A 21,848-nucleotide genomic window follows, 5' to 3' on the forward strand; every position below is an offset into this window, starting at 1 on the left:
CCCCCATCACCATTCCTGGGTATGTCCAGTCCCACTGTCAGGACAGACCCTGCAGAGGTAGAGGCATAGTGGTAAATGGTCGGGATGGAGTTGCCTTGGGAGTCCTCAAAATTGAATCTGGACCTCATGAAGCCTCATGGCTTAAGGTCAAACATGGGCAAGGAAACCTCCTGCTGATTACCATGTACCATCCGCTGTCAGCTGCTGAAATAGTACTCCTCCATGTTGAACACCACTTGGGGGAAGAAGCAGTGAGGGTGGCAAAGACGCAGAGACTTCAATGCCCATCACCAAGAGTGGCTTGGTAGCACCACCACTGACAGAGCTGGCCGAGCCCTAAAGGACATAGCTGCTAAACTGGGTCTACGGCAGTTGATGAGGGACCAAGACGAAAAAGCATACTATACTTCATCCTCACCAACCTGCCTGCCACATCTGTCCATACATTTTGTATCCATAGGAGTGACCACCGCACAGTTCATGTGTAGTTGAAGTCCTGTTGTCACTTTGAGGATACCGTCCATCGTGTTGTGTGGCACTACCATTGTGCTAAATGGGATAAATTCAGAACAGATCTAGCAAGTTAAGACTGGGCGTCCATGAGGCATCGTAAGCCACAGCAGCAGCACAATTATAATTAGTCGTAATCTGTTAACTCATGGTCTGGCATATCCCCCACTCTACCATTACCACCAGGTCAGGGGATCAACCCTTGTCCCAATACAGTTACAACACCTGTTGCAGACCCAGTCTAGCAGCTACAACACTGGCATCTACCCGGCAATGTGGAAAATTGTCCTGTACATACACAGACAGGACAAATCCAACTGGGCCAATTACCACCCTATCAGTCTACTCTTATTCTTCAGTGAACTGACGGAAGGGGTCATCAGCAGCGCTATCAAGTGGCAGTTACCTAGCAATGACCTGCTCGCTGGCGCTCAGTTTGGGTTCCGCCAGGGTCACGCCGCTCCTGACCTTTGTTCAAGCATGAACAAAAGATCTGAACTCAAGAGATGGACTGCCTTTGACATCAAGGCAGCATTTGATCGAGTGTGGCATAAAGGAGCCCGAGCAAATATGGAGTCAATGGGGATCAGGGGGAACACTCTCCACTGTTTGGAGCCATACCTAGCATAAAGGAAGATGGTTGTGGTGTTTGGAGGTCAATCATCTCAGTCCTGTGACATTACTGCAGCATTTACTCAGGGTACTGTCCTAGGCCCTACCATCTTCTGCTTCATCAATGTCCTTCTTGCTAACATTAAGGTCAGATATGGGATGTTTGCTGATGGTGGCACAATGTTCAGCACCATTCACAATGACTTGGACACTGCAGCAAGATCTGAACATAGAACATACAGTGCAGAAGGAGGCCATTCGGCCCATCGAGTCTTCCCCGACCCACTTAAGCCACTATTGCCCACTAATCTGGGCAATATCCAGGGCTTGGGCCACACAAGTGCCAGGCAATGACAATCTCCAATAAGCGAATCAAACCATTGCCCCATGACATTCAATGGTGTTGCCATTGCTGAATCCTCACTACCAACCGCATGGGGGTTACCATTGGCCAGAACTGAACTGGACTAGCCATATAAAAACTGTGGCTACAAGAGCAGGTCAGAGGCTAGGAATCCTGCGGCGAGTAACTCACCTCCTGACTCCCCAAAGCCTGCCCACCACCTACAAGACACAAGTCAGGAGCATGATGGAATGCTCTCCACTTATCTGGATGAGTGCAGCTCCAACAACACTCCAGAAGCTTGAGACCATCCAGGACAAATCGGCCCGCTTGACTGGCACCCCTTACACACAAACATTCAATTTACTCCTTCCACCATCGACTCTCAGTAGCATCAGTGTATACCATTTACCAGATTTACTGCAGGAACTCACCAAGGTTCCTCAGGCAGCACATTCCAAACCCATGACCACTACGATCTAGAAGGACAAGGGCCAGCAGTCATATGGGAACAGCACCACCTGGAGCTTCCCCTCCAAGACACTCACCATCCTCACTTGGAAATATATCGCGGCTCCTTCACTGTCGCTGGGTCAAAATCCTGGAACTCCCTCCCTAATAGTACAGGAGAGTACCTACACCACATGGACTGCTGAGGTTCCAGAAGGCAGCTCACCACCACCTTCTCGGGGGCAATTCGAGATCGGCAACAAATGCTGACCTAGCCAGCGAAGCCCACATCCAGTAAAAATTAATTAAAAAAAAAAAAAATAATAATAATAATTGTCATCCGTTTAAGACTAAAATGAAGAGAAATTTCTTCGGAGGGTTTTGAATCTTTGGAATACACTACCTTAAGGATACTGGACAACGATCGATACATTTTTGAATGCTAAGTGAATAAAGTGAGAGTGCAGGTACATGGAGTTAATGTAGCAGTTCTACATTGATATTATTAAACTGCGGAGTGAGCAAACCTGACTGTCCAAATGGCCTGTTCCTGCTACTGTTATGTTTTTATGAAGCAAGCTGCTTTTAAAAAAATAAAATTTAAAAAATCTGTAGCCTCGTGGAATGCCAAAATGTGAAAAGTCAGCGTAAGCTGGGAAGTTGGAAAGTCAATGGATCTAATCAATGCATCATTCAACTGTCACAACTCGGACCACTGAGATGCCTGTCCTAGCCAACTGCTGGTCACGCCACCATTCAGTTATTGTATAAAGTTCCAATAAGCTTCAATATGTTCCAAGCTTTCCCGGGTTGAAATTTATCATAGGCCATTAATGCCTTCTACATTGCACTCTAACCTCCAACCTTGTATGCTACTCAGTTATTGGTTATTCATTGCCCAACAATACACCATTGCAAAATCATGCTGTGTCCCACTGTGCATTTATCAGGATACCTGGACGGTTATCTACTGTACATTATTTTTCATAAATGCGCAATTTATGGAGTCATGATCATCACTCGTGTTTAATTCGCTGTAAATTTAGAAAATATGCAACCAAATGTTGGCCTTTTTGAGATACGTTTTCCCCACTTCTATACTTCATTTCTGCTTCCTGCCCCAGCCACACATCCTCTTCCCAAACCAGCTTGCTGAGAATTAAAGTTCATGGTTTTTCACATTGATTCTGCCTTGTTTTCCGCATTTCACGATCAGCAGTGTTGTTTAACATTGCTACGTGTGGCTATGGAGGAGTGCATGTTAATCAAGTTGCTTCATTTAGTCACTTGTTACTTTCCACTGTAATTTAGGAATTCTGCTCCATTGTCTTGAGGGTGCTATCTTTGTTGAACTGTAATGTTGATGGTACTTTAAAGTGTACTAGAAACTAAGGTACTTTGGTTGATGTGTTTATATTTTGTGACCTACATAAACATTTGCATCAGTCCAAACCAGTTGGAACGTTCTGACTGCAGTTAGAAAATCTTGTATCAAACTAATTGTCCTGTAGTGCAGTACTTGTAATCTGGGCTATACCAATTGTATATTTTGTATTTTCTTTGGACAGCAGGCACTTGCATTTTGTGAATTGCAAGTGAGTGTTTTTCCCATTACAGGTAGTTTGTTTTTGCCTCCGTTCCTGAGTGTAGCTAAACGCCTCCTTGCTGTTTTATTAATTTGTAGTCTCATTTTGAGAGAGTACGGAAGTCGCAATTGTAAAGAAGTCACAAGTGAACTTCAAGGACTTTGGTCCCTGGGAACAAGGCAGTCCTGATAGCGATGAGGCTTAAGAGTGAAGATACTAAAGGCCTGAGTTATTTATAGTGGATGGGTAGATTACAAAGTGTGTTTCTATCAGCAGTAACTTGAAGCCCTGTCTCCATGTTTCTGCATGGAATCCTGCCAGCATGTTTACTGGAAAAGATACCACTTGAAGAAGTCACTTTAATTCTTGTAGCAAGACCTTCCTCGCCTCCCCTGCTAATCTTGTCCAAAGATGCTGACATAATGGGGATAGGGTAAATGGACACTGGCTGGTGTGTGTGTGTGTGTGTGTGAGAGAGAGAGAGAATGAGGAGCCAGAGGGCTGCTGGTCTCTGGAGATGTAATGCAATTTCAATGTCTTCAGAAAAGCTGGGGGGAGGGGAGAGGGAGGAGATGTAAAGAGTTAAATGGGGGAAATCAAATTGTTTATTCACATTTGATGTTTTATACTGATGCTAAATCTGTTCACAGAACCTGTTATTTAATCCTCCTCATTTATGGCCTACATATGGTTTCCCAGCAGAAATGTATTTTGATACATGTAACTTGTCTAAGATGGACGGTAATAAGTTGGTCTCCACTATAGTTTTAAAGATTTACTAGTGTCTTGGAAACGGTTTAGTTACAGTGTGCTCCGCCCTGTAACGGAAACACTGCCCTAAATTTCTTTTGAAAAAGACCACAAACTCTATTTAGGTGCTCTTGCTTTTGTAACAAATTCTATAAATAAGATACAATGTTGACTCTTAAGAAATTCCCCCCTTGGGTGGCACGGTAGCTGGGTGGTTAGCACTACTGCCTACGGCACTGAGGACCCAGGTTCGATCCCAGTCCCAGGTCACTCTGTGTGGAGTTTGCACATTCTCCCCGTGTCTGCATGGATTTCACCCCCACAGACCAAAGATGTGCAGGTTAGGTGGATTGGCCACGCTAAATTGCCCCTTAATTGGAAACAAATAATTGGGTACTCTAAATTTAAAAAATAAAAGAAAATCCCCTCTTGCTAGTTATCTGATCATGAACGTGGAGAGTACAAATGATTTTACTTGAATTCTCAAACGTGCTGACAATATATTTATAGAGTGATTGTATAGTTTGAGTGATGCTTGTATGAGGAGTGCATTGATAGATCCACAATTCTTGGCATGACTGTTTGTTTGACTTGGGACCAATGTGGATCAGGGGGTTGAGATAACTGGTTTAGTCTTGGTTTCTTCAGATGAGGAGAGACAAAGTCCAGCATGTTCGTTGACACAGTTGCCGGGTTATTTTAAGTATCATGGGTGGGAGTGATTTCTCCTCGGACTGTTGCTTAGATTAAGTTGAGGTTATGTCAAAGGTTAAAAAGTAAGGAATTAAGTCAGATGGAATTATCTTTACACCAAGGATAAGGAGAATTGTAAAATACATTACCAGGAACTCCTTTGAAATGCCGAAAAAATTATTTCACAATTTAATATATTTCTAGAGAGAACTAGGATTGAAGGATATGCTTGATAGATCATTGAGGTGGATGAAAAGCCTGATGGTCTTTTCCTGTGTCTCTATTTAAAAAAAAAAAAAAAAAAATTTAGAGTACCCAATTCATTTTTTTCAATTAAGGGATAATTTAGCGTGGCCAATTCACGTACATAGAACATACAGTACAGAAGAAGGCCATTCGGCCCATCGAGTCTGCACCGACCCATTTAAGCCCTCACTTCCACCCTATCCCAATAACCCCTCCTAACCTTTTTGGTCACTAAGGGCAATTTATCATGGCTAATCCACCTAACTTTCACGTCTTTGGACTGTGGGAGGAAACTGGAGCACCTGAAGGAAACCCACGCAGACACTGGGGGGGGGGGGGGGAGAAGAGAAGAGAAACCGGGGACGTGCCGACTCCGCACAGACAGTGACCCAGCGGGGAATCGACCCTAGCGTTGTGAAGCCACCGTGCTATGCTATCCACTTGTGCTACCGTGCTGCTCGACATCTCTTGGGTTGTGGGGGCAAAGCCCATGCAAACACGGGGTGAATATGCAAACTCCACACGGACAGTGACCCAGGGTCGGGATCGAACCTGGGACCTCGGCGCTGCAAGGCAGCAGTGCTAGCCATTGCGCCGCCATGCTGCCCTCTGTATCTCTATTTTAACCCAAAAAAAGGAATACACCTGGCACAGAAATTGCTGTAAAGGCATCATTTTCTTGAGTTGAAATTAGTTTTGATTGTCTTTACTTTCTAACTTGCATGTGTTGTTTTATATCCCTGAATCATAATGCCAAATGTGTGATGGTGGGGGTGGCATTAGCTTTGTTGACTGAATATGTATTTGGGCAATCTAACATCAATGATTAATAGATCATAGAATTTAGAGTGCAGAACAAGGCCATTTGGCTCATCAAGTCTGCACCAGCCCTTGGAAAGAGCACCTGATGTAAGCCCAGGCCTCCACCCTATCCCCACAACCCAGCAACTCCATCTAACCTTTTGGACACTATGGGGCAATTTAGCATGGCCAATCCACCTAACCTGCGCATCTTTGGACTGTGGGAGGAAACCCACGCAGATACGGGGAGAATGCAAACTCCATGCACACAGTTGCCAGAGGCTGGAATTGAACCTGGAATAGAATGTAAAAGATTTTTAGAGTACCCAATTATTTTTTTCCAATTAATCGGTAATTTGGCGTGAGCAATCCACCTATCCTGCACATTTTTGGGTCGTGGGGGTGAGACCCACGCAGACACTGGGAGAATGTTCAAATCCCACACGGAGAGTGTCCCGGGGCCAGGATGGAACTCGGGTCCTCGGTGCCGTGCGGCAGCAGTGCTAACCATTGTGCCACCTTGCTGCCCTTAACAGAATGTAAAACGTGTAGTTTTTCTGTGGGGAAAAAATACATCTGCCAGGTAGGATTTTTTTATGAAGCACCTTGGCACGATTTTTTAACATTTTGCCACAGGTGCCCCTTTGGGCAGCAACGTTGTCGAAGTTCACATTTACGGTCACGCTTCAGCAATGTGTAAAAATTTAAATATGAATGTTGGCTGAGGGCAGTATCACACCAAACTATGATGCTTCTTTAGTCAAGTAACCTAATGTTCTTTGTCTCGGATTCCGTCATGAAGAATGGCTTTGTCCAAGATGCAAGAGAGCTGTTTCTGGAATGCCATACTGGAAAGTAATGGTGCCTTTACATTCTCCCCGTATCGCGTGGTCTTGCCCCCACAACCCAAAATGATGTGCAGGATAGATGAATTGGCCACGCTAAAATTGCCCCTTAATTGGGAAGCACAGAATTGGGTACTCTAAATATATTTTAAAAAAGTAATGGTGCCTTTGAAAGAGGAGTGGAACAAATTATCTATGGCAATCATAAAGCAGAGGCTTCTCAAGCAATGGAAATGGAGGAGAATTGAGTATGCAATAGCTGTTTCTTGACTGTGCTGTGGTGGTAGATTGCGTTTTACTGGCGGTGGCAAACAGCCTTTCGGTACCCTTGAACACTCAGATTTTCCATGGGATTTTGCACTGGAACTTGCTGCAAATTGGAGTGTTAAAGAGTGCAACCCCTCCACAGAGCATCGAGGAGTTACGTGAACAACTGTGCATCTCCTAAACCAGCTAGTCTGTACAATCGTTAATGAGTAATGCAATATTTGAACCAGTAAGTGTCAATATTAAATTTGTTGTCGAATCAGGTATAGAAAGCAAAATAAAGCGAGGGAAAGTAAGACTGGATTCGGGGGAAAAAGGACGAAACACAAAAAAGTTTTTGAAAATTATTTTAGCTTTTTAAAACTTCAATAATCTAAATCTGAAGGGACAAGAATCCATACTTTCCAAATGTAAGTTTCAGTACCAGACAGGTTGTTTGTCAGTAATTTAAGATTTCCCATGCTGCTAAAGGGTGATTACACTGGCATGGACAAGCCCTAACTAATTGTGGCGCATTTAGCTCCTATCTCTCGTGTAAATAAAGGCCTGCTGTTAGAGCAGTGAGTCAGATGACTAGATACAGTTTACAGTGGAGCGTTTTAAGGAGCAGGATGTATTGAACAACTAATTCTGAATTTGTGTATTAACTGTGTACATTCAGTCATTGAAGGTTGCTCTCCAAATTCCCCACAAGTAACAATTTTTTTTCTACCACAACGTCCAGCCCAATGTCAGTATTTTGTTCTGCAAGGTTTAGTCTTTTGCATTTTCACAGAACTCTGAAAATACAATTTTTTTGTTATCACTACCTGCAAGAGTATCAAGCGCTCAACGAAGAAAGTAGATTAAGTTAAGAAAAAAAAGGTGAACGTGGGTATCTCAGTTTGACTTGTGGTTAATCACCTGTGTGAGGTTCCTGCTTGGGAATGGAATGCTTTCCCGATTTTGACATTTAAAAACCAGTATCAAGTTAATTATAGAATGAACTGAATTAGCTGTGAAGAAGAGTTCCGGGATTTGAAACGTTAATTCTGTTTCTTACTCCACAGATGTTTCCAGACCTGCTGAGCTTTTCCAGCATTTTCAGTTTATATTTCAGATTTCCAGTACCCACAATGTTTTGCTTTTATTTTAGTTTTAGAATGGCTGTGTAGAGTGAAACATCCCAAGAATCATAATGCAGAAAGAGGTTGTTTGGCCCAACTCGTCTGCGCTGACCCTTGGAAAGAACACCCTACTTAGGCTCACACCTCCACTCTATCCACGTAACCCAGTAACCCCACCTAACCTTTTGGACGCTATGGGGCAATTTAGAATGACTAAACCTGCACATCTTTGGACTGTGGGAGGAAACCGGAGAGCCTGGAGGAAACCCACGCAGACGAGGGGAGAACGTGCAAACTCCACACAGTTACCAGAGGCTGGAATTGAAACCAGGACCCTCCTTGAAGAACAACCATTGTTCCATCACTGCATTTTTCCATTTCAGATGCCAGGCATCCAGTAGCTTCTCTGAAACTGTCTGTTGTTGAGGTGCATGGACCATTAGCTATGAGGAACTGGGTGAACGACCCAATATAATTTCTTGTGGCATTCTCAAAAGAATTAAAGAACTGTCTCAAACATGATGGGGAAAGTGTGTTATACAGTATGGGCCACTCTTTCCAAAATATGTAAAAGCACGTTGTTTTTATTCCCAATTTCTATCCATTAATGTTCCATCTCGGACTTTTCCTAGTCTAGATCCCTCTGGGAACCCTAAGCTGCATAATGTTCTTTGTGTAATGCCATTCATGTAAAACATTAAAGTTGCTTCTCAAGATGCAGCACGGTAGCATTGTGGATAGCACAATTGCTTCACAGCTCCAGGGTCCCAGGTTCGATTCCGGCTTGGGTCACTGTCTGTGCGGAGTCTGCACATCCTCCCCGTGTGTGCGTGGGTTTCCTCCAGGTGCTCCGGTTTCCTCCCACAGTCCAAAGATGTGCAGGTTAGGTGGATTGGCCATGATAAATTGCCCTTAGTGTTGGGTGGGGTTACTGGGTTATGGGGATGGGGTGGAGGTGTTGACCTTGGGTAGGGTGCTCTTTCCAAGAGCCGGTGCAGACTCGATGGGCCGAATGGCCTCCTTCTGCACTGTAAATTCTATTCTATAATGCTTATTTTCTTTAGCAAAGGACTAGAAGTCCGGGTTATACAGTAAAGACATTAACAAGCTTAGAAATTAAAGTGCGAGTTGAGTTTACTTGTCTTTGTATATTGCAATAAATTTCAAGACTTGCAGTTGAACTAAGTACAGATATGCAAAAAATGCTGGAAATATACAGCCAGCATTACAAAGATAAAACAGATTAATTTTTGGGACCGTTCAACAGAATTTGCAGAAAATGATTTGTTTTCATTACCTTTTGGATATAACCGTATCAGTAAGGTGAAAAATCAATGAGCGGTAATGTATTCATACTTTTAGCAAATATACAATAGAATGTTACAACTTAACAAACACAAACTCAGTTTTCAACTTGAGTAGGAAGTGCTGGGAGGTATTGATTCTCACCAGTATAGTTTTGAATTGCAGAGCACAATTCAGCTCCATATGCCTGCATTGCTGCTAGTTCAGGAGATGTCGACACTAATTCCATTTCTCTGCCATTTCCCCATGCTATTAATTTCCAAATACTTATCCAATTTAAATGATGTGTTTTCTTCTGCAATAGCCGCTTGTGGTAAAGTATCCCATGCTCTAATTGCATCCTCTGCAAATGCCTTCCAAGTTGCCCCTTCATTCCTTCACTGAGCATCTTGGTTTTACCAGTTTACCTTTTACAATTTATTCTTTCAAAACCTTGCAGGATTGAGAAGGCCCCTCTGGCTGGTTATCCCTAGTGTCCTCACGTGATTTTCCTTGACTTAAATAATGTTTGCTGGATTGTGACATAGCCTTTAACCTGCCAAACAAATTAATTGAGCACTGGAAGAAATAAGTAAATGGCGGCAGAATTATTAAGCTTGACTGTTTACTTGAGAGACTAGAAGATAATAAATAGTCGTGGCTATTATACTAAATTATAATGTAATTTTTGCTTAGCAGTTCTTTTATGCCCCCACCTGAAGCAGTCTGGCCTATCTATCTCTCTGAAGATGAACTCCTTCATCTGAACAAGGCAGGCTGATAAAGTACTTTCAAAAACCTTCAAAAAGTCACTGGGGCTGAACAAATTTAAATAACTTAAATTGAAATGTTGTATTTGAATTGAATGGTGTGGTTCCTCCATCACAGTGTGTCGGAGCTAAATCTGCTAAGATCTGTAACATTTCTATTTAATAAATTGTAACCTACTTTTCTGTGAGCGAAGCTGCTTCTAATCCGTATGTGCCATGCCAGACAATACTGTGCCAAAAATAGTCTTCAACTTCCTAGAGGACAACAAAACCTTGGCATTAAATTGCCAAAATTGTGACAGTCTCAGGTTAAACAGATGGCTGATGAGGAATGATCACTTCTGGATTTGGGCAATACATAAAATGACCTTGACCCTTAACTTGTGCCATGCCAGTATTGGTACTTAAAGCTGACAAAACAAACCCTATTACATCTTGTTGGTCGGCATTCCTCTTTTTTTGTAATAATTTTATTGTCACAAGTAGGCTTACATTAACACTGCAATGAAGTTGCTGAGAAAAGCCCCGAGTCGCCACATTCCAACACCTGTTCGGGTAAACGGAGGGAGAATTCAGAATGTCCAAATTACCTAACAGCAAGTCTTTCGGGACTTGTGGGAGGAAACCGGACGGAGCACTCGGAGAAAACCCACACAGACATGGGGAGAACGTGCAGACTCCGAGACTCCGCACAGACAGTGACCCAATCCGGGAATCGAATCTAGGACCCTGACGCTGTGAAGCAACAGTGCTGACCACTGTCCTATCGTGCTTGCCCATCTCTCCTTCCCCTTTGGAAGCTCCCTACAAAAGCATTATTTGCAAGACACTTAGTTAATTGAAGGATTCTGATGACATCAACAGTAATAATTGTATAAAAACCCTGGGTAGTGCATGGTGCGGTAGTACAGTGGTTAGCACAGTTGCTTCACAGCTCCAGGGTTTAAGGTTTGATTCCCGGCTTGGGTCACTGTCTGTGCGGAGTCTGCACGTACTCCATGTGTCTGCGTGGGTTTAAGAACATAAGAACGCAAGAACTAGGAGCAAGAGAAGGCCATCTGGCCCCTCAAGCCTGCTCCACCATTCAATGAGATCATGGCTGATCTTTTTTGGACTCAGCTCCACTTTCCGGCCCGAACACCATAACCCTTAATCCCTTTATTCTTCAAAAAACTATCTATCTTTATCTTAAAAACATTTAATGAAGGAGTCTCTACTGCTTCACTGGGCAAGGAATTCCATAGATTCACAACCCTTTGGGTGAAGAAGTTCCTCCTAAACTCAGTCCTAAATCTACTTCCCCTTATTTTGAGGCTATGCCCCCTAGTTCTGCTTTCACCCGCCAGTGGAAACAACCTGCCCCATCTATCCTATCTATTCCCTTAGTAATTTTATATGTTTCTATACGATCCCCCTCATCCTTATAAATTTCAACGAGTACAGTCCCAGTCTACTCAACCTCTCCTCGTAATCCAACCCCTTCAGCTCTGGGATTGACCTAGTGAATCTCCTCTGCACACCCTCCAGTGCCAATACGTCCTTTCTCAAGTAAGGGGACCAAAACTGAACACACTACTCCAGGTGTGGCCTCACTAACACCTTATACAATTGCAGCATAACCTCCCTAGTCTTGAACTCCATCCCTCTAGCAATGAAGGACAAAATTCCATTTGCCTTCTTAATCACCTGTTGCACCTGTAAACCAACTTTTTGCGACTCATGCACTAGCACACCCAGGTCTCTCTGCACAGCAGCATTGTTTTAATATTTTATCATTTAAATAATCCCTTTTGCTGTTATTCCTACCAAAATGGATAACCTCACATTTGTCAACATTGTATTCCATCTGCCAGGCCCTAGCCCATTCACTTAGCTTATCCAAATCCCTCTGCACTTTTTGCTTTACCACTCATCTTAGTGTCGACTGCAAACTTGGACACATTGCCCTTGGTCCCCAACTCCAAATCATCTATGTAAATTGTGAACAATTGTGGGCCCAACACTGATCCCTGAGGGACACCACTAGCTACTGATTGCCAACCAGAGAAACACCTATTAATCCCCACTCTTTGCTTTCTATTAATTAACCAATCCTCTATCCATGCTACTACTTTCCCCTGAATGCCATGCATCTTTATCTTATGCAGCAAGCTTTTGTGTGGCACCTTGTCAAAGGCTTTCTGGAAATCCAGATATACCACATCCATTTGCTCCCCGTTATCTACAGTATTGGTAATGCCCTCAAAAAATTCCACTAAATTAGTTAGGCACAACCTGCCCTTTATGAACCCATGCTGCGTCTGCCCAATGGGAATATTTCCATCCAGATGCTTCGCTATTTCTTCCTTGATGATAGATTTCAGCATCTTCCCTACTACCGAAGCTAAGCTCACTGGCCTATAATTACCCGCTTTCTGCCTACCTCCTTTTTTAAACAGTGGTGTCACATTTGCTAATTTCCAATCCGCCGGGACCACCCCAGAGTCTAGTAAATGTTGGTAAATTATCACCAGTGATTTGCAATTTCCCTAGAAATCCCTTTTAGCACTCTGGGATGCATTCCATCAGGGCCGGGAGACTTGTCTACCTTTAGCCCCATTAGCTTGCCCATCACTACCTCCTTAGTGATAACAATCCTCTCAAGGTCCTCACCTGTCATAGCCTCATTTCCATCAGTGACTGGCATGTTATTTGTGTCTTCCACTGTGAAGACCGACCCAAAAAACCTGTTCAGTTCCTCAGCCATTTCCTCATCTCCCATTATTAAATCTCCCTTCTCATCCTCTAAAGGACCAATATTTACCTTAGCCACTTTTTTTTGTTTTATATATTTGTAGAAACTTTTACTATCTTTTTATATTCTGAGCAAGTTTACTCTCATAATCTATCTTACTCTTTATAGCTTTTTTAGTAGCTTTCTGTTGCCCCTTATTGATTTCCCAGTCCTCTAGTTTCCCACTAATCTTTCCTCCGGGTGGTCCGGTTTCCTCCCACTGTCCAAAGATGTACAGGTTAGGTCGATTGGCCATGCTAAATTGCCCTTCGTGTCCAAAAAAGGTTGGGTGGGGTTACTGGGATAGGGTGAAGGTGTGGCCTCCTTCTGCACTGTAAATTCTATGAATTCTATGATTTCAGCATTGAAATTGTTGTGCTATGCTAGTTAATAATACATTCCATATGCTTTAATTTTGGCAGGATTATTTTGGGTTTTTGCCCTCTTTTGTGCTTCTTGTGACTATCTATGTAACTGGCAAGTCCACCGCTCATTTATGTGATGCTGCAGTCCCTGATCCTTTAATGGAAACTGCTATTCTACAAATATTATAGGACTATGATCTGACATTAATTACTGTTTGGTACTGGAATTTCAATAACAAGAAGTGCTTGAAAAAATGTTCCCGCTTTTTTATTAGAAATGTGGAACATCCAGCAGTATATAAAATGCGGTAATTCTAAAGTCAGATTATTAGCCGGGAGACCTTGAATTGTGCAATACACGGATATAGCATAGATTCTACCACTCATGGGTTTGGAAGTAAGTTGAAACGATCATTTCTTTTTCTTTTTTTGTTCTTTTAATAAATTGATAATAAATGTAATTAATTTAATTTTTTTAAAAGGGGCAATTTAGCATGGCCACTCCACCTAACCTGCACATCTTTGGGCTGTGGAGGTGAAACCCATCCACACACGGGGAGAATGTGGAAGCTCGACACGGGCAGTGACCCAGTGCCGGGATCGAACCAGGGTACTCAGCGCCGTAGGCAGCAATGCTAACCACTGTGCCACCGTGCTGCCCTTATTGAAGCGATCATTGAAGAGAATACCAAAAGAAATATGCAGTACTGTATTGTATTTCTGCTATAGTATTATGGCACCAAAGTTTTAAACCCGTTTATGACATGGGAGGTGCAGAGGGGAAGCAGAGGAAGATGAATTATCTAATCCAAGAGGAAAGGTAACTGCAAATACAAATCATAATGAACATGTAGCCAATAAATTGCTTTGACAAATTGATGTGCCATTTGTTATTACTCCGATTATTCTACTGGTTAGATATTATTCCACTGAGATTAGAGCAGTTCATTGAACTAACTAATTTCATCATATGTTTAATTTGTTTCAATCACACTCCCAAACTATATCCAGATTTAAGAAGTGTAAGTTGTAAACTCAAGATTTCTTTTTCTCCCTTAAGCTTCAGATAATGGTCAGCGGTTTCAGGAGACTTGCTTCGCATTCGCATTGACACCTCAGCAAGTTCAACAGATTAGCAACTCAATGTAAGTAGTTAGCTGTCTTTCTGGTTTGCGTAGCTTGGTTTTAACTGATTTATGTGGCTCAAGCAAGGATGTTATGGTTTTATGTACGCAGTTCAAAACTTAAATATCTGATTTGCCCAATAAGTGCTCAGTGCTGATGATCTCTTACATAAACAGAAAATACTGAACAATCTCAGCAGGTTTTACAGCATCTGTGGAGAGAGAAGGGGGCTAACGTTTCGTCCGGATGACTCTTTGCCAGCTTTGTCAGACAGTCATCCGGACTCAAAACATCAGCCCACTTCTCTCTCCACAGATGTGGTCAGACCTGCTGAGATTGTCCAATATTTTCTGTTTCAGAGTCCAGCATCTGCAGTAACTTGCTTTTATACTAATCTCTTGTTCTGGGTCTACGTTGTGCCTCTACTCTAGGAAAGAGGAGAGAAATCATACTCAAAATTCAATTGACGAAAGATTTAAGTAAAATATTTAGTAATTTGATTTAAACTGTTTCAATGCATTTGCATTAATAGACCTTTTTGAGAATTAAAATACAATTGATGAAATTTTATGCCATGGTACAATCCGCTGATGAAACCACCACAACAGCACTTCCCAAAATGCACGACCGCAATGAACACCTAAAAACAAAATGCCATTGCACCAATTAATCTGCTCTGTGATTTTTGTCAGCCATGGCACCTCCTTTTAATCCCAATTTCCTGTCATCCCTCCTGTATTCTTAATACCAATTTCTATCTCCCCTTTGAATGCGTGTTGATTTTTGAACCCATAAATCTCTAGGACAGTGACTCCATGTTTTCGCAGCCTTTTGCGTGAATATAGCTTTTTCTGGATTTGCTTTGAACCAGTTTAGCTTGGCTTCTATTCTTGTGCTTCTTTGTTCTAGACAGGATGATTCACTCTCTGTCTTGTTATTTTAAACACTCCAATGTTTCAAGTTTATAATCTCCAGGCAATTTAACCACAGTTTATCCACACGCTGCTCAACACTTGATCCAGGTATTAGCCCGGTGAATCATCACTGGTCTTTCTCCAAGACCTTTTATGTTCTTCAATGATGTAATATCTAGAGCAGTTGAGGCTGGACCATCACTGTATAACAGCAGTAGTACATCCTTGCTTTGTATTTAAGGTAAAGGGCAAGGCTGTCTCTACATATTACGAAAGTGCTGGTCAGTTGAGCGTGATTTCAAGATGTAATTTCATCTTGGGGTTTATAGTATTTTCTGAACTGCTCCGGTGTTGCCCTGAATTCTGCTTTCCCACTCCCAGGCATTTCCAACTCTCTCTAATACTGCCAGCCAGCTGTCCCTTATCGCAAATTTTGAGCACCAGTAAGTAATTATTAGCTATTCATATCATCAATTTTCCACCTCCTCGGCTGATGATTATAGTTTCAGGGATCCAAGGAAAGCTGTTGATTGAAATTTTCTGATACCGAATTAGAGATGAATGCTGTTCTTCAATTTGTATGTTACTACTCATTTCAATCCCAGTATAAATTTAATGAAAGAGATGGGAGTTATTTCTGGTTGTATTGCCATCGTTTTAATAGCTCTGTAAAAAATTGGTTTGGATTACAGTTTTTGGACCATTGAGAAGCAAATTGTATGAATTACTCTATTTCACCCATGCAGGATATTTTTAACTGTACTGTACAATTTCCTCTACAAATATAAATGTGAAAAATGTTTCCATTTTATTTAGGGACATATCTGGGACCAAATGTGACTTTACAGTTCAGGTTCAGTTAAGGTAAATTCATATGTTTTTGGTTTGTCTTCATTTGCTGTTCTGTTCACTGCTCCTCTATCCTCTTCCTTTCTCTCTCTCAGGCAATTTTTGTTTAGGGAGATGCACAGTACCAACAATGTGCAGAAATATGATTTTATTAGATGAAGCTGGTGTGTTAATCCTGCAGTAACCTTACACTTTAAGTAAGATAGCGATGCCTGGAAAATATCTTTTTAACCCAGGTTTTTATTCTTATTTTTAGTAAGAAAGAAATTAGTATTCTAAAAGGTTTGATTGCGTGAATGTCGGCTCCCAGTGCTACGGTCAGTTAGTGTTAGCAGTGTGCAAGAAATTACCTGCGTAGTTTTGTTCGTGGCTTAGGCTGAAGTGGTTTGGGGCTCGATCCTTTGTATATGTGACTTGTGAACTAGTTCAATTAACCCAGTGCAGAAATGCTGTGCTGCTTCTAAAAGAAACCGAATGCAAGCTGGGATCTCTTGCCAGTAGGAAGTCCATTTATTAGCAGTTGCTTTGGTAGTGCTGTGGGAAGATTTAATGATGGTCCTTGATTCACAGACTTGTAATACATAGTGTGGAAAGTATCCTCTTGTAAGTCGCACCTTTTTGAAACTCTGTTTCTCCTTGAAATTTTTTCATCTGTGTATACCGTACTTCTATTATAAATGTGGTGAGACCGTTGGCTCCTGGATAGCATAATAATTAAAACGCTACCCGATGTCACATTAGAACCATAAAACTGTATGGTTCCAGTTCCAATTCCCAGTCTGTACTGAGTTCATCATAGTGATTCTCAACTGGGAAGCTACAGTTGCCATAGCTTCTGGGTTACGAAGGGAATTAACACACCTGATTCTGATCCAGTGTTTATAATAAGAGATATCAGGTTAGGAAAACACTACGTCCAGTTGTGACCTTGGTGTGAATGATCAGTTGCCACTAGGTTTACACATCAAGAATGAATTCTTGTGCTGCTTGCACCTCCGAATTCAAGCCACAACCTTTGGAAGATGGTGAGGAAGTACAAAGAAAATAACAGTGAGAATAGAAACATTTCATAAATGTCCTTATTGCATCAGCCTAGTCCTGGAATATGGATCATATTATGTTACATATGTTTTCAAAACTATTTGGTACACTTCGCTCACACTCTGGTATAAAAGTTGCAAAGTTTATCGCTCTTTGCTATAGAATGAGTGAGTGACACGTTTTAGTAACTTTAATGGATTCAGAGAGCTAATCATATTAAGAAGCTGTACATATTGAGGTGCTGAATGTCGGGACTCTACCTCCTACTCAAACAATCATGGAATCCTCCGTATCGTCAGACAAGTATTTGTAACAATTGGAGGTCAACTTTTTAAAACATTTGTTTGTGATGTGGGCATCGCTGGCTAGGTCAGCATTTATTGCCCATCCCTAGTTGCCCTTCAGAAGGTGGTGGTGAGTTGCCTTCTTGAACTGCTGCAGTCCATGTGGTGTAGGTACATCCACTGCTGTTAGGGAGGGAGTTCCAGGATGTTGCCCCAGTGACAGTGAAGGAGCAGCGATATATTTCCAAGTCTGGGTGGTGATTGACTTGAAGGGGAACCCCCAGATGGTGGGGTTTGCAGGTATCTGCTGCTCTTGTCTTTCTAAATGGTGGTGGTCGTGGGTTTGGAAGGTGTTGCCTTGGCACCTTGGTGAATTACTGCAATGCATCTTGTAGATGGTGTACACGACTGCCACTGCTCGTCGGTGGTGGAAGGTTTGAATGTTTGTGGAAGGAGGAGCAATCAAGCGGGCTACTTTGTCCTGGATGGTGTCGAGCTTCTTGAGTGTTGTTGAAGCTGCACTCATCCAGGCAACTGGAGAGTATTCCATTACACTCCTGATTTGTGCCTTATGGTGGACAGGCTTTGGGGGGTCAAGAGGTGAGTTACTCGCTGTCGGGTTCCTAGCTTTTGACCTGCCCTGGTAGCTCCAGACTTACTGGAGATCGTTTGAAGTTTGTGCTGGATCGTTTGAAGTTTGTGCTGGATCGTTTGAAGTTTGTGCTGGACCCGTTAAACGTATGGAGCGGGTAATTGTAATGGGTCATTTGACATTTGGAGTGGGGCTTTGTAATGGGTCATTTGATGTTTGGAGCGGGGCTCTGTAACGGGTCATTTGACGTTTGGAGTGGGGCTTTGTAATGGGTCATTTGATGTTTGGAGCGGGGCTCTGTAACGGGTCATTTGACGTTTGGAGTGGGGCTTTGTAATGGGTCATTTGATGTTTGGAGCGGGGCTTTGTAATAGGTCATTTGACGTTTGGAGCGGGTCATTGTAATGGGTCATTTGACGTTTGGAGCGGGGCTTTGTAATGGGTCATTTGACGTTTGGAGCGGGGCTTTGTAATGAGTCAATTGACATTTGGAGCGTGTCATTGTAATGGGTCATTTGACATTTGGAGCGGGGCTTTGTAATGGGTCATTTGACGATTGTAATGGATCATTTTTTTTTCATTTTCAAGGTTTTGTTTATCAGAGACGAGTTGTCCACAGGAAGATCATTTCCCCCCAAATCTGTGTGTGAAAGTAAATGGAAAAACTTGTAACCTTCCAGTAAGTACTAAAGTAATTGATCTTCCAGAATCTTTTTGGTTCATTCTTTAAGGAGAATTAAGTAACTTTTTGATTTTATCCTAGGGCTATCTACCACCAACCAAAAATGGTGTTGAACCAAAGCGACCTAGCCGACCAATCAATATTACCTCACTAGTCCGATTGTCCACGACGGTGCCAAACACTATTGTGGTTTCATGGTCGGCAGAAATCGGAAGAGTAAGCTTTTCTTCATCTTCTCAAATGAATTGAAACAGCACAACACATTACCGTTCAGGCATCTGGTTTTTAAAATTTAGTTCTGTTTAACTAAAATGAACCTGGTGCTCAGTCTTTTTCCGTCATGCCCATTTGTATTGAAACTTACAGCTTACATTATTGTTCTAAGATTGCCAGAAGGCATCTGATAAAGTGCCACATCAAAGTTTATTATGTAAAATAAAAGCTCAAGTTGTGGAGATAACGTATTGCGTGGATATAAGATTGATTGGCTAACAGAGAGTAGGTATAAATGGGTATTTGTTTTTAGGTTGGCAAGTGGTGTGCCACAGGGATTGGTGCTGTGACCGCAACTGTTTACAATTCATATAAATGTTTGGGATAAAGTGTTGGATGGAGTGGTTGCCAACTTTGCTGAAAGGTAGGAAAGTAAGTTGTGAAGAGTATATGAGACTTCAAGAAGGTATTGATAGGTTAAGTGAATAGGCAAGGATGTGGCAAATTGAGGAAAATGTGAGAAAATGTCCATTTTGACAGGAAGAATAAAAAAAGAAACATATCTAAATGGTAAGAGATTGCAGAGCGGTGCAGTGGGATCTGGGTGTCTTAGTGCATGTATCACAAAAGGTTAGAATGCAGGTACAGCAGGCAATTAGGAAAGCTAATAGAATGTTATCATTTATTGCAAGGAGAATTGAATACGAAAGTAGGGAAGTTATGCTTCAGTTATTTGGAGCATTAGTGAGACCACATCTGGAGTACTGTGCGTCGTGTTGGTCACCTTGGGCTGCACAGTAGCACAGTGGTTAGCACTATCGCTTCACAGCTCCAGGGTCCCAGGTTCGATTCCTGGCTTGGGTCACTGTCTGTGCGGAGTCTGCACGTTCTCCCCGTGTCTGCGTCGGTTTCCTCCGGGCGCTCTTGTTTCCTCCCACAGTCCAAACACGTGCAGGTTAGGTGGATTGGCCATGCTAAATTGCCCTTAGTGTTCAAAGGGGTTGGTGGGACTGCTGGGTTATGGGTATGGGGTGGAGGTGTGGGCTTGAGTGGGGTGCCCTTTCCAAGGGCCGGTGCAGATTCGATGGGCCGAATGGCCTCCTGCACTGTAAATTCTATGCCTATGTCTTATTTAAGGAAAGATGTAAATGTGTTGGACCCATTTCAGAAAAGGTTTACCAGACTAAGACCTGGAATGGGTGGGTTGCCTTATGAGGAAATGTTGGAAAGGCAAGGGTTGTATTCACTGCAGTTCCGAAGAATAAAAGGTGACTTGCCTGAAGCATACAAGATCCTGAGTGGTCTTGACAGGGTGGATGTGGAGAGAACATTTCCTCTTATGGGAGAATCTAGAACTGGAGTCACTGTTTAAAAATAAGGTGGTGCCCATTTAAAATGCAGATGAGGAGAAATCTTTGCTCTGAGGATCGTGAGTCTTTGGAAATCTTCCTGAGAAGCTGGTGGAAGCGGAGTCTTTGAACATTTTTAAGGCAGAGTTGGATAAATTCTTGATTAACAAGGTGGTGATAGGTTATTGGGGGTAGGTGGGATGGAGATTTGAGGTTGCTATCAGATCAGCCATGTTATTATTAAGTGGCGGAGCGGGCTCAAGGGGTGAATGGCAGATTCTTGCTCCTTGTCTGTATATTTGTATGTAAAATAGCAACGAAGCTCAATGAATAAATTTTCCACACTATTTCCAACGGATAATACCAAAAGCATGTAGTAATGGAAGTTAACAATTTGACTTGCATTCTGATCTTTATAACTAGTGAGACACTAATGGTTGTTTATTTGCCACTACTTATGGCAAAAATTCGAGAGGTTAATGAAGAGCACCACAAAGTACTGGCTGAAGTATGACTTATGTTCCTACCACTAGTGAAAAATACTGTGAAAAATGTTTAAGTTTCAGGCCACCAAGTATCCTTGCTGTAGAGAGAAAACTGGCCCAAAATGCAGGAAAAACATGACCCAATAGGCACACGGGTGCCATTTCATAATATTGGTGCCATTTCATAATATTGGTTTGTTCAAGGGGAAGCAGGATGTGAAAGCCCTTCAAAGATTGTGAGCTCCCCATTAGCTCATTTTATAATTACATTGTCCAGTATGGAAAGAAACCAGGGAAACCGTAGATGGGGCTCCAACTTCGATTCCCAGTATGTGCTGAGTATGCTTCTTTCAGCCAGAGCAGCAGTTGGACATTAGGTTTGGCCTGGGGCCAAGGAACAAAATAATCCATCTGAGTTATCGTTCCTAATTGCTATCCAGTGTCGTATTACAAATGTGGGAGCAACAAGTCAATATCAGAACTGTATCAAACTATGTCTAGGTGCACGCATGGAGTACTTAATTGAGGCACCAGTAGAACCTTACTTGAGCCAGGACCTATGGAAAAGATGGGAGAGGAATGTTCCTTCAGTAAAAGGATAGTTATTGCTTGATGATTATAGTTATCTGCAGGGGGATATAGATAGTTCGAGTGGGCAAGGGTCTGGCAGATGAAGTACAATGTTGGTAAATGTGAGGTCATCCTTTTTGGTAGGAATAACAGCAAAATGGACTATTATCTAAATGGTAAAAAATTGCAGCATGCTGCTGTGCAGAGAGACCTGGATGTCCTTGTACATGAATCACAAAATGTTGGTTTGCAGGTGCGGCAGGTAATTAAGAAGGCAAATGGAATTTTGCCATTCATTGCTAGAGGGATGGAGTTTTAAAAACTGGAAGATTATGTTGCATCT

At 42.3% G+C, this 21,848-nt stretch overlaps 1 protein-coding gene across 3 annotated transcripts in view; it reads left to right on the top strand.

Moving 5' to 3' along the window:
* pias1b (protein inhibitor of activated STAT, 1b) overlaps positions 1–21,848 on the top strand; it is a 192,588-nt gene that overhangs the window by 126,567 nt on the left and 44,173 nt on the right. For all 3 annotated transcript variants that reach the window (XM_072470471.1, XM_072470469.1, XM_072470472.1), the window contains 4 exons: positions 14,462–14,546; positions 16,257–16,304; positions 18,795–18,885; positions 18,970–19,104. In XM_072470471.1, coding sequence (XP_072326572.1) covers positions 14,462–14,546; positions 16,257–16,304; positions 18,795–18,885; positions 18,970–19,104 — 359 coding nt within the window. The remainder of the gene's footprint in view (positions 1–14,461; positions 14,547–16,256; positions 16,305–18,794; positions 18,886–18,969; positions 19,105–21,848) is intronic.

Source organism: Scyliorhinus torazame, chromosome 12, assembly GCF_047496885.1.
Source record: "Scyliorhinus torazame isolate Kashiwa2021f chromosome 12, sScyTor2.1, whole genome shotgun sequence".
NCBI classification, from domain to species: Eukaryota; Metazoa; Chordata; class Chondrichthyes; order Carcharhiniformes; family Scyliorhinidae; genus Scyliorhinus; species Scyliorhinus torazame.